Raw genomic sequence first — 13,396 nt, 5'->3', positions numbered from 1 at the left:
TTCTCTGGGGATTAAAGTAAGTGTGCTGTGTGTTATTCGGGATTTGAGAAAGGTGCCTTAAAATGTGTTGATTGACAGGTGATAGCAGCTGAAACAACAGTTTCACACAAGACCAGACCATTTGAGAGAAACGGTGAAGTGGCGCAAGGCCTTGGCTAATGTTTGCGTTTTGTCCCACACTTCCACGTTAACCTCAGTGACTGACCACAGCGCTTTAATTAAAGCCAACAGCAGCTCTCTGAACGCCAGATGGGCGGGAGTGAAGACCGTGTTTCCTAAAGGATAAACACATCCATCAGGTAAGTGCCATCTCCACACAGTTCCCACCAAACATTTAGAAGGACACACACACACACACACACACACCATACAGAAGTAAACCACTTAGACCATGAGTCTGGGTTCCCACACACACAGATTCAGAATGGAGAGTTCCAGGCTTAATTTCTCTTCATTGAACTAATACATGATTAATTTAATACAATTTAATTAACAAATTATTACACAATCTGTGCAGTTAATTGTGTAACAGCATTACTTTTTCCCAAGGAACAAACCCAGCCAGGACTTTACCTCATCACTCTGAGAGCCATTGTGTTCGCTGAAGCTTTTCTGAGCTTTTCACAAATGTCATCACTTCTGCTTTTCTTCTGGGTCAAAATAAGTGGAACAGACACAACAGTTCAGCACAGATACTCCCTTTAGGGACCCTTTCACACATCAGTGCCACTGTCTATAGGTTGGAGATCGTCATTAGTTTGATCCCCAGTGATGCCACAGCCATCTGTAACCATGAGTCCCATCAAGTTATCCCAGTTCTCCTCTCTCTCTCTCTCTCTCTCTCTCTCTCTCTCTCTCTCTATCTATCTATCTCTCTCTCTCTCTCTCTTCTCTCTCTCTATCTATCTATCTATCTATCTCTCTTCTCTCTCTCTCTCTCTTCTCTCTCTCTCTCTCTCTCTCTCTCGCTCGCTCCTCTCTTCTCTCTCTCTCTCTCTTCTTCTCTCTCTCTCTCTTTCTCTCTCTCTCTCTTCTCTCCCTCTCTCCCTCTCTCTCTCTCTGTCTCTCTCTCTCTATCTCTCTTCTCTCTTTCGCTCCTCTCTTCTCTCTCTCTCTCTATTCTTCTCTCTCTCATCTCTCTCTCTCTCTCACTTTCTCTCTCTCTGTCTTCTCTCTCTCTCTTCTCTCTCTCTATCTATCTCTCTTCTCTCTCTCTCTCTCTCTCTTCTCCCTCCCTCTCTCTCTCTCTCTTCTCTCTCTCTCTTCTCTCACTCTCTCTGTCTTCTCTCTCTCTCTCTCTCTCTCTTCTCTCTCTATCTATCTCTCTTCTCTCTCTCTCTTCTCCCTCCCTCTCTCTCTCTCTCTCTCTCTCTCTCTCTCTCTGTAGAACTACCCACTCCTTCTCCCCTCACTCAGTATTAAACTAGCCATGTCATGCATCTGTTTGCTAACATCTTAAAAGCTAGTCCTTAAGTGTTCTCCTCCATAGTGTATGATCCATCCACCAGAGTCATACCTACTGCACACACAACACAGAGCCAGAGCTCCAGACTGAACCTGACCATCCTCTTCTCTCCTGTCCACACTTTAGAGCCACTCTGTTTTCATACCAGCGCCAGCTGAGCTTTTCATTTTCTTGCATGAGTAGATTTGCTGGTGTGGACCGTGCCCGTGAAGGCTGAAACGTGAGGTGAACTCAGTTATAACTTTGGGGAGGAGTTCAAGGCAGTTTCGAAATGCCTGTCTCTGGCTCTTCTGGGTTCAGAATGGCTCATAAACCCGACCTGCCCACAGTCAAACCCATGGTGACCTATAACACTTCAGCCCACCCTAGGCCCACTTTTGGCTCTTACAGGTTCAGAGTGGTCAATACACCATCAGCATCGTGTGACAATGTTGGACATGCAGGTGTCCACAAACAGATCCTGTGCACAAACAGGCCTCTACTTGGAAAAGGTCTTCTCCTTGTGGGAAAAGTCCACTAAAGGCCAAGCTGTTGAATAAGTAACACCTGAATAAAAAGCTTCTCCTGGACAGTGTCCACAAGCTTCCGACCTCAACCTGTAAAACCCTGCAGTACCACTTCACTCACCTACGCTTCCAGGAACTATAAACTCTGCTAAATGCCTGGTTCGTGATCGTTATAAACATAATCATGGGAAGGTGGGGTTCGGTTTGTCTCCTCGTGAACATTTCATAGCAACCGAGCGACTTTACTGGGCGCCGTTCAGCCGTTTGTATCCTGGTAATGAAAATTACAAGCCATTAAAGTAAAACAAGTCATGTCTTCTGATAGGAACTGAAGTACGTCTAGGTAAAGCTGCAGTGTGTGGGATCACAGATATAGAAAGGAAATGATGTGAAATGATATTAGGCAGTGTCTGTGTTACAGGTCACAGGAACCCCTTCGTCAGACCGCAGTTACAGAAGGTCACGTTGTTTAGTGGCATTCCTTCTGTGATTCACATGAAGAGCAGCAAGGGGTTGTTATTTATTGCATAAAAGGAAACACTAATCTGATGAATCAAATGTCTTTTTACTTCCTGAATGAACAAGTTTAGGCTTCACACAGACGGTCGCCCCAAGTCGAGAAGAGGGCTTAGGGTTGAAAGGTCGTTGGTTCGATTCCCACGATCGGCAGGAAAATCGGGGGCGGTGGGAGTGAAGAGACAGCACTGTCCTCCTTCTCCCTCAATCCACAGCTGAGGGGCCCTTGAGCAAGGCACCACTGGAGTAGGCAACTGCTGCCCACTCTGGGCCCATGTGCGGACACTTCCTGTTCAGAGTGGATTGATTGACATTCCTTCTGTCAGACATTTATTAATTCAGCTGCCATCCAGTTGTTATTTTTCAAGAAAAGTAAAAGTCAGTGGCCTTTCTGAACAGAGGCAACGATTCTCCACATACTTCATTAACAGTTAAACTGCTGAAATCTTAAATTAATTAGATTACATTTACATTCATTACAATGAGATTCAAGGGCAGCACGGTGGTGCAGCAGGTAGGTGTCGCAGTCACACAGCTCCAGGGACCTGGAGGTTGTGGGTTCGATTCCCGCTCCGGGTGACTGTCTGTGAGGAGTGTGGTGTGTTCTCTCTGTGTCTGCGTGGGTTTCCTCCGGGTGACTCTCTGTGAGGAGTGTGGTGTGTTCTCTCTGTGTCTGTGTGGGTTTCCTCCGGGTGACTGTCTGTGAGGAGTGTGGTGTGTTCTCTCTGTGTCTGCGTGGGTTTCCTCCGGGTGACTGTCTGTGAGGAGTGTGGTGTGTTCTCTCTGTGTCTGCGTGGGTTTCCTCCAGGTGACTGTCTGTGAGGAGTGTGGTGTGTTCTCACTGTGTCTGCGTGGGTTTCCTCCGGGTGACTCTCTGTGAGGAGTGTGGTGTGTTCTCTCTGTGTCTGTGTGGGTTTCCTCCGGGTGACTGTCTGTGAGGAGTGTGGTGTGTTCTCCCTGTGTCTGCGTGGGTTTCCTCCGGGTGACTGTCTGTGAGGAGTGTAGTGTGTTCTCCCTGTGTCTGCGTGGGTTTCTTCCAGGTGACTGTCTGTGAGGAGTGTGGTGTGTTCTCCCTGTGTCTGCGTGGGTTTCCTCCGGGTGACTGTCTGTGAGGAGTGTGGAGTGTTCTCTCTGTGTCTGCGTGGGTTTCCTCCGGGTGACTGTCTGTGAGGAGTGTGGTGTGTTCTCCCTGTGTCTGCGTGGGTTTCCTCCGGGTGACTGTCTGTGAGGAGGGTGGTGTGTTCTCCCTGTGTCTGCTCTGGTTTCCTCCAACAGTCCGAAAACACACATTGGTAGGTGGATTGGCGACACAAAAGTGTCCGTAGGTGTGAGTGTGTGAGTGATTCAAAGTGAACGCATCTTATTGGTCTAAGACAGTCTCATCCCCATTGCATTACCATATTTAACTTATTAGTCCAGTACAAATGTCATATAATTACTTACGTTGAAACACACTGCTGTTTTTTACTGTAAGGTAATTTTACTGTAAATGTGAATAATTTACAGACCGCTCTGATTATTCACGGCTCCTATAGCTGCCTTACACTCTAAGAAAAGCTTCTTAATGTAATTATTAATCTTCAATGAAATTAATGTGAAAAAATATGTGATTTTTATGTATAAATAATTGCTTTGTTTCTATGAATGAAATGTAGTTTCTCCAAAACACTAATTCATTCATTCATTCATTGTCTGTGACCTTTATCCAGTTCAGGGCGGTGGTGGGTCCGGAGTCTACCCGGAATCATTGGGCACAAGGCAGGAACACACCCTGGAGGGGGCGCCAGTCCTTCACAGAGTGACACACACACACACACACACACACTCACACCTACTGACATTTTTGAGTCACTTTGAGGCACTTTTTGGAGCGTGGGAGGAACTCCCCTCCCTTCTGTCTGGTATTTACATAGGAATTACTCATCAAGTGAATTTAAATGATTGTTTTCTGCTGAATAGCTTTATTATTTTCGTTCATACACAATTATAATTATAATACGAAACCCAGGAGGCTGAATCCTTGTTTTCAGACTGTCTCTGGAGCACTGATGTTTCAAATCAGAAACCCTTCAGCTGCTTTTTTCCACTATTCTAGCTCACGATCACGTCACAGAATTGTTAACAGGTTCAGTGTGGATTTTCTTTGGAAGGGGATTTTAATGTTGGATTTTTGCGTAGATAAGTTCAAAATGTCGGAGGCATGTGGGTGGAATATAGCGACATCTACTGGAAAGAAAATGATGTACAGGTGACTATCGTTGTGTGAGAATAATGCCCAGTTTTAACCTTATTACATATTAAGAGCTACTGATGCAAACTGTACAAATAAAGCACAAATAATCCGATAAAAATGATGAAAATGTAATGTCTGTGTTTTAACTGAAATGACTATGTTTAATATATACTTTCATGTATAGATTTCTGTAAATAAAAAAATCCTGATGTTGTTTAAGGAAATAAAATTCGAGCCTTTGTTTAAATGCTTTTTTTTAAATACGCAAAAAAATGTTTTTTATTTTTGTGACGTAAATATGGAATAATGCATGTACGAGATATGAATGTGTAAAACAAGAGACAAGTAACATATTAAAAAATGATTGTAAATTGCCCGTAAATTAAGGGAAAAAAATAATGGAAAGGAGACTTTTATTTTGGAGAGAATTCTCCCGACGTCAAACGGCCAGCGGACGCTGTTGGAGGTCAGAGAGTGAGTGTATTTTCGGTAAATATTTTAAATAAATGTATAATAATCAAGAAATGAAACACAGAGTAAAGTTAATAGAAAGACGTATAGATTTTGAGGTCGCGCCGGGGCCTTGTGTTTCTGACAGAGGTGGGAAATAACCGGAGAAATGTGTGTGTTTTTCTGCAGAGAGCGGGTCTCTGACTGAAGCTTAGCGCAGATACAGATATTTATCATTAATACACGGTTTAAATATTCACAGAAACAGCTTTAAATACCTCCAATAAACAAAATAATTCTGAATGCGTGTCTTATAGTTTACCCGACCTCTCAGAGAACAGCATATATTTACAGATACGGCGCTAACCTTCCTGTCCGAATTATCCATTCCACCTTAAATGCAACAGGGGGCACACGAGCGATGAAACGGAAATCTGTAGAGAGTTAGTCTCAGACGGACACGGGTTTCTGAGCAGTCGGCAGCTCTGTGATATTGATCAGTATTAAATTGTGCAAATGCGTTCTTTCTAAATTAAATATTTAAAAAAATAAATAAAAGACCACCCAGTAAACATTTAGCCGTTGATTCAACGTTGAAATAACGTTATGACTGCCGTCTAATCAACGTTCTCTTAAGGTTGAAAATGAAAGTTGAAAAGACGACTATTAAACGTATTTTGGACGTCCGTTGACGTTATTAATTGGTCCCGAAATAAATTACTTGTATAAAACGCGTTTTGGACGTCCACTGACGTTATCGATTGGTCACCACTTGACTAACTTATTAAGATGGATTTTGGACGTCCATCGACGTTTAAAATATGTCCTTGACGGACAGACTACTTTTGGACCCATTTTGAACGTCCAGGGACGGTGCTTGTTTAGTGGGCAGTATTAAATTGTGCAAACAGGTTCTTTCCCAATTAAAAACATTCTCATATTATACTGTAATAGTGAGTTTTATTTGTATAAGCTCCTGTGTTTAAAACAAAAAAACACCATGGCTATGTTTAAGATTAATAAAAATGAAAAGGGGGATTTTCCAGAGAAGGCCACTGTCCCGTGGAAAATTCCTTCAGCTTTTCTCTAGAAGAGACTTGACCATGAGCTCCAGGTTTCAGTCTAAACTGGGAATCCCTCTCAGATCCAGGTGACGTCATCCCTCATCACTCAGACTGTAGAAGACAAAGCTGTAGGTTAAACTCAGTCTGAGATAAACCTGTGCTCGTGCAGTAGGCAACTCTCAGTAGGAATAAGTCACAAATGTGGATACGGATAATCATTATATCGTAATAAAATGTAAACAGACGAAGGCTAGATTTGTGCTTTAAAAATCACCAAACGTCTCATAAAGCAACAGTTACTGATAGGATTTTACTCTGAGTTCCCATTCCACCTTAATCAGTCAACTCTTTAAACACTGAGTACTGAGGGGTGACGCTCGTTTACAGAGAGATACAGTAGATGATAGAAAAATGAACGTAAAGCATGAAAAACCATTTTAAAAGCCCCACAAAAATCATAATAAAATTGAACTGAAATCAGTGAAAACAGCAGGTTGAGTGGAGATTGAGGATGTAATTAAAGCTAAAATGGTCGTGAAATTATTCTCTTCATTTTGGTTAATGCTTGGTTCACCCTTAGGATCTTTCGGTGTGAAAGACGGTGTGTTAAAATAGAAACGTTTCTTTCCCCCTAATTAACATTATTAGCTATACATATATGTGTGTGTGTGTGTGTGCAAATCATTTACATAGTATCTGTCACATCTTCTAGCATGTTTACTGAAGTTGATTTGAAGGACTTTTACTTTGCAAAACAAATAGCAAGGTAACACTGAGGCCCATAATTGGAAACCACTGTTCTACACTGTGTGGGGAAGTGTGTGTCAGGCTGCGGTGTGGGGTTCAGAGCTGTGTGGGTCCTGTGTGTTGACTGTGGTGAAGATTTGGCGCAGAGGCGTAAACTGGCCTTTACACTGCTTTTCATTTGAACCCAAACATAACACAACAGGCACCAGAGAGGGGTTTTTATTGGTTTTCCTCTGCCCTTCTCATTTGTTTATATGGAAGATGATTGTCACTAATATAGTCACTTCATTCAAATACAAGGAAGTGGTGTAACCTGAAACATTCCCTCCATGATGTAAGTGTGTGTGTGTGTGTGTGTGTGTGTGACCGGAGGTGGTCTATGAACCGTGTTTGTTGTTAGAGCATTGGTCTCCCTCTGCCAAGTGATTCCAGTTTAAATACCGCCTCTGGAGAGTTCAGTTTTCTCCCAGGAGATTTCGTTTTCACAGCTGTGCTATGATTGTCTGGTAATAATTCAAAATTGTCCCTTTCCTGGAAGGTCCCTAGTACTGTTTTTTGCTGTTCTTCTGAATCTGTGGGTGGGTTCTATGCAATCATGCAGTGTTTATAATGGTTTGACCTCATGGTTATACAGGTTTTTGAAAGGCAGATGAGCTGTGTTCGTTTTAGTCGCTTGTTAGCTTTCTCACTGAGGACCTGGCCACATTCTCCAGCTGCAGGAAACGTCAGAGCTGAAGGGCTGTTTAATAATATCCAGTTTATAAGAGTTACCTTTAGAAGCAGACTGTAGTAGAGAGACAGCTCTGTGGTCAGGCTTTAAAATATACCCCAGATCTTTCCAGTGCTCTCACTGTTTGGGGACGACACCTTCATTTGTGCCCCCAGGGCCTGCACTTGTACGACCTCCACAGTGGAGCAGCCACACCTGAGCTTATTAGAATGACTTCACTGGCCACTGGGCTTGCACACAGAGGAAATTGTTCTTCACATTTAACCCAGTCCGTGCGGTGAAACATGTTTACACACATTAGTGAACACTAGGGGGCAGTGAGCACACATGAGAGAGAACACAGTGAGAACTAGGAACTAATCCCCACACAGGTAGGACTTAACTCCAAGTGTTAAATGCATTGTTAATTGTTATTAAATGCATTGTTATGGGTGCAAAAAAAAACAGCAGGTTCTGTGGCACAGTTCTCAATAATAATAAAAATAATATATATGTTTGGGTATTCGTAAGCACAAATTAGTTGGATAGATAACAGTGCATTCGTTGACCTAATTATTATTTTATTTGAATAGAACCGTTTCTGATAAATTTGAGGATTTAAGCAAACATCACGGGGGCGGCATGGTGGCGCAGCAGGTAGTGTTGCAGTCACACAGCTCCAGGGACCTGGAGGATGTGGGTTCGATTCCTGCTCCGGGTGACTGTCTGTAAGGAGTGTGGTGTGTTCTCTCTGTGTCTGCGTGGGTTTCCTCCGGGTGACTGTCTGTGAGGAGTGTGGTGTGTTCTCTCTGTGTCTGCGTGGGTTTCCTCCGGGTGACTGTCTGTAAGGAGTGTGGTGTGTTCTCTCTGTCTGCGTGGGTTTCCTCCGGGTGACTGTCTGTGAGGAGTGTGGTGTGTTCTCTCTGTGTCTGCGTGGGTTTCCTCTGGGTGACTGTCTGTGATGAGTGTGGTGTGTTCTCTCTGTCTGCGTGGGTTTCCTCCGGGTGACTGTCTGTAAGGAGTGTGGTGTGTTCTCTCTGTATGCGTGGGTTTCCTCCGGGTGACTGTCTGTGAGGAGTGTGGTGTGTTCTCTCTGTGTCTGTGTGGGTTTCCTCCCACAGTCCAAAAACACACGTTGGTAGGTGGATTGGCGACTCAAAAGTGTCCGTAGGTGTGAATGTGTGTGTGTTGCCCTGTGTTGCGCCCAATGATTCCAGGTAGGCTCTGGACCCACCGCGACCCTGAACTGAATAAGGGTTACAGACAATGAATGAATGAAGCCAACATCACCGTTACTAATTTTCATTGATCACAAAGCTCAGACTGCGGTCAATAAATAAATAATTAACTTACTCCATATTAGTCAAATCTGGGCAATACACATGTCGGTCATTGTAAAAGTTAATTTCATATTGCTATAAACACAGCTGAGATTAGCTAGACTTGTAAAGACAACGTTCAAGACTGTAATCAACAAATAATTTGTATAAAATTCAGAAGATGTTTCCTCACCATCTGCTGAGTACATCTGTGTTTACCTTGTCTTTTAAAGCAGCCATGGGTGGAGATCACGGACACGGCAAGTTGTCCATGCCGGACTACAAGGTCTGGAAGTGGGAGGGGACCCCTCTGGAGATGACCCAGCAGAGGCTCGCTCGGAGGGGACTGAAGGACCCCTGGGCACGGTAAGACCACATTCAGAACTTGTAGGTGCTGCACTGTGAGAACGGGAACACAGGGGCTACGTTCACACGGCTGAAACACGGCCCACGTCTGATCATTTTCCTCATTTGTGACTCACGTGTCGTTTGTGCGTCTGCGTGAACAGCAGACGTACACAGAGTTTGATCTTTTGAGTTCAGGTACGGCCCACTTTTAAAGAAAGCCGTATCTGGTTTTCTTTCGGCAGTTCCATGTCATGTCCGGCAGAAACATTGTGGGCTGTAGGAGTGAAGGAACAGCACTGTCCTCCTCCCACAATCAACAGCTGAAGTGCCCTTGAGAACGGCACTTTACACACAACTGTAATTGGATATGTGTAAGGAGTGGAAGTATTTCTGTAACCTCAAGACCTTATTTAATGTAAACAGACCGGTTAAAGAATTTTCAATTTTCTGTTTGTGATTAGCTTGAATTGTACATCACCCACACTTCAATCTTCTGTTTCCGTTTCCTCAGGAATGAGGCGTGGCGGTACACGGGCAGCTTCGGGAACCCCGTCACCTTCAAGAATGTTCTGCTGCGCGGCTTTAAAGGTGGATTCGTGGCATTTGCCGTGGCTCTCGCGGTGGAGTACGCTTTCTTCACTCCGAAGAAATCCGATCACTGAGAGCAGCGTCCAGGAGAAAGCTCACAATCGGAAGAGCCACGTGACACCGGACTCTTTGTTTTTCCTTTCAAGCCACTGAGCTGGTTCTTGTCCTTCTACATAACATTGACCTGTTAATTTGTGACAGAGGTGGTCAGTGAGACTGGCCCTGAATGAGTGTGTAATAAAAAGTAAATGTGAAAGTCATTGTGAGGGAGTGAGTCAACTAGGGTCTTTTGTTTCTCTGTCATTGGTTATTAGCGTGTTCTTGGGTGAGAAACGACATTGCAGTGCAACACCTTTATCAAGGCGTAAAGAAATGAACATTAATGTGTAATTTCCAGGACGTGAACAATAGCTTCTTTCTGTATTAATCATGTGTTCTCCCTTGCATTCGTATCCACTTCTGCTCTTTTTTTACACTAAACGTTAGAACATTTCTGTGAGGATTTGTGGCCATTCGGACACGAGTCTCACTGCTTTTTAACTGCATGGGATCAGCTCTCTTTTAGGGGGTCGTTTTTCCACTAGCACTCGGCGGTAAAGTCCGGCGCCGTCTCCTCGGTAGGTGTTCGCATGCTGTTATTTTTTTTTTTTTAGATTGAACACGGCTCCGCGCCCCAGTTCTCACAGATCAGTTTGGCTTTCGCTGGAGGTTTTACAAACGGCGAGTTTGTGCTGGAGCTCTGCATTTCGTGGTGATTGACAGGTCTCTGCAGGGTTTACACCTCACATTTAGTACTTACTCTCAGCTACTCCACCTGCAAACACCACTCCATCTCAACAATAAAATACTGATTGTAGCTTCACCACTAGAGGGAACATAGAAATAAATGTGCAGAGGTGTGTGTCTTCGTTATAGGATGTTTATTAACTAAAACTACACACTGTCCACCTTGTAGATGTAAAGTCGGAGACAGTAGCTCATCTGTCGCTGCACAGTGTGTGTCGCTCGTCCTCTAGTCCTTCATCAGTGACACAGGACGCTGGTTGTTTTTGGTCGGTAGACTGTTCTCAGTGCGCCAGTGGCATTTAAAGGCAATGTTGACCATTTTGGAGAAGCTCAGTTCTCTCTGGTTTGTTTATGTTCATAAGCTCAGTGTCTTTTACAATGGAAATGTGATGCAGCTGAAGTGTAACTTGTCTAAGTTTTTATTCGCTATTTGAATTACCACAGAAACACATTTGTAACTCAAGCTGTTTAGTTTTGTAGCAGCTTCGCTCTGTGTTTACTCTCACGGAGTTATCCTTCTCCTGATGATGGCAATCAAAACAAAACTTTTGATACATTTTAGATATTTCCTCATCATTTGCTGCTCTCCCGTCGGTTTGAGCTGGAAACATAATCTACTGTGTTTACGAATCCCCAGTGTCTATAAACGAGTTTAACAGTATGCTAGTTATTTCTCTGTCTCTCTGCTCAAAACAGAAGCATTATACTTTTAGAAATCAAACTCCAAATGTTGAAAAACATGAACCGAAATGAGGATGTTGCTTTATTCCTGCTTCACGGGTAGACACTGACTTATTTTTGCTGTTTCAGATCTCACTTACGGTGGTCTCCAAACTGAGTTTCTGTGGTAATTCAAACGGAATAAAAACTTATAGAGAAGTTAAACTTCAGACACAAAAACAAACAGTCATTTTCACCCCAAAACACACCTCTCCACTTTAAAAGTCACTTGGCTTCTGAATGTAAACAACCAGAGAGAACTGCATTAACACACAAACGTAGACATTCCCTTTAAGTACTGCATCTGAAACAACAACAATAAAACAAACGATGTTACTCACGAATAGAGCAATGCTTTTATACATTAGACTTTAGAGGCCTCTCCGTCGTCTGAACACCTCCAGATGCGGTTCATCTGCAGGAAGCCCTTTCGTATCGGACAGGGACCTTTTATTATTATTATAATTATTATTATTATTATTTAAATATCATTCACTGACCCGAGAGCTTCGTAACAGACCAGATGCGACTGGAATGTGGTGTTCCTTCATTGCAGTCTTGATCATTGTCTTTAAATATTTAAAAACTCCAGCAGCACTGCCGTGTCTGATCCAATCTTACCAGCTCAAAGCACACCAACCACCTCAGCGTCACTGCAGCCCTGAGACAGACCCACAACCAAGTCATCCCTCCTCTGCTGTTCAGTGGGGATCCTGACCTTCCAGAATAAGTAAGTGTGCAGTTCATTTGATATGAATCAGGCTTCAACACGTAAAACGAAAGGGAAAGTACCATCCACCCCACCCCTTACATACTTTTTAAGGAAGATCACGACGACCCCCGTGGGAAGGTATGGAAGCCCGTTTCCGGTCTGGTGTGTGTGTGTGTGTTTGTGTAAATACTGATCTGGGTCATGGCTTGCTTTTATTATAGTAGCGAAAGCATTCCTGTCATTCATCTCCGAGTGGGTTTTGGGGGTCATGCAGTGACGTCACTTGTTCCCCCTGTAAACAAAAGGATATTCAACTGATTTCTTTATAGAACCACTGTCATCACTGAAAGACCTTCGGGAAGTCGGGGTTTTATAATAAATCGTATGTACGCATTGAAGCAGGTGTTGTGCCGAATTCAGCACCCCGCCATGGGTTCATTTTAAAGGCAGTGAGACTCGACCGTGACCCTCGGAGAGCTGCAGGGGGCTCGGGGACCGCCCTGACTCCGAGTGTGGTCGCCTCTTCCGGGAACTGTCAGAAGAAGAGTCCAGGCGCTACCTTGTCGAAGTGTGCTGCCACAGTGTGCTTTAGTGCGTACTGTTGTTTAAACACAACAGTGGAAGATTTTGACGTAGACTTCCTATGACGTCAACATTTACCTTTACAAACCCACTCTAAACTTGAGGCTCATTCATTCAGCTTCAGACGGAGGTAAGAGCCTGGTGCTTGCTTTAATACTTTACCCTGGTTATAGACTATTACAATGTAATTAAGTCTGTTTTAAACCGCTAATGTTTGGGTATAACGTCGGTTTACAGTAGATAACATTTACTATATATTAATTAAGGGACTGGTATAGTTTAATTTAATTTAATAAGTTCATACAGCGGTGTATTTTGGAATAATAAATGTTAACTATACTTTAAAAGACTAGTATCATTAAGTATATTGTATTATTTTAATAATTTGTGACAGTGTACACTTCATTATACTGTTTTACTGAAGTGAGATGCAGGAAATATATATTTAAATGTTGTAAAAACAGTAGTGTCTCTGTGTGAATACCGTCATTGCTTTAATTTCACGTTACGACTCTGTACTGGGTATAAATAACCTAATATTGTGGTACCAAGCTTCCTTTACTCATAACACTCCTGTCAGTGGTCAGGAGCGTTAACCTGGTCATGACCGTGACACACATACTGAAATTCTGCAGAAATGATGTCATCTAA

The 13,396-nt window shown here is 43.3% G+C and overlaps 2 protein-coding genes across 6 annotated transcripts in view; both read left to right on the top strand.

Moving 5' to 3' along the window:
* The first annotated feature begins 5,124 nt into the window (after window positions 1–5,124).
* On the top strand, window positions 5,125–10,220 carry ndufb3 (NADH:ubiquinone oxidoreductase subunit B3). 4 transcript variants are annotated; one of them, XM_066641076.1, is made up of 3 exons: window positions 5,125–5,194; window positions 9,243–9,375; window positions 9,869–10,220. In XM_066641076.1, exons 2-3 carry the CDS (start codon window positions 9,248–9,250, stop codon window positions 10,017–10,019), a joined length of 279 nt encoding a protein of 92 aa, XP_066497173.1. In that variant the 5' UTR covers window positions 5,125–5,194; window positions 9,243–9,247; the 3' UTR covers window positions 10,020–10,220. The 4 variants fall into 4 exon arrangements, with proteins under 4 accessions (XP_066497173.1, XP_066497175.1, XP_066497174.1 ...); XM_066641078.1 differs by having other exon boundaries at window positions 5,133–5,194; window positions 9,246–9,375; XM_066641077.1 differs by having other exon boundaries at window positions 5,148–5,209.
* Window positions 10,221–12,113: 1,893 nt separating this feature from the next.
* The window catches only part of LOC136664192 (CASP8 and FADD-like apoptosis regulator), a 15,535-nt gene continuing 14,252 nt past the window's right edge, over window positions 12,114–13,396 (top strand). Inside the window, exon 1 of one of the 2 annotated variants that reach the window (XM_066641288.1) lies at window positions 12,114–12,301. The gene's annotated coding sequence lies outside the window, so the exon portion shown is untranslated. Of the gene's footprint in view, window positions 12,302–12,788; window positions 12,876–13,396 lie in introns of those variants that run through there. The other variant, XM_066641289.1, reaches the window with a different exon arrangement.

Source organism: Hoplias malabaricus, chromosome 12 (assembly GCF_029633855.1).
Source record: "Hoplias malabaricus isolate fHopMal1 chromosome 12, fHopMal1.hap1, whole genome shotgun sequence".
Lineage (NCBI taxonomy): Eukaryota > Metazoa > Chordata > Actinopteri > Characiformes > Erythrinidae > Hoplias > Hoplias malabaricus.
The sequence above is the reverse complement of the archived record's forward strand: the minus strand, read 5'-3'. Positions and strand labels throughout refer to the sequence as shown.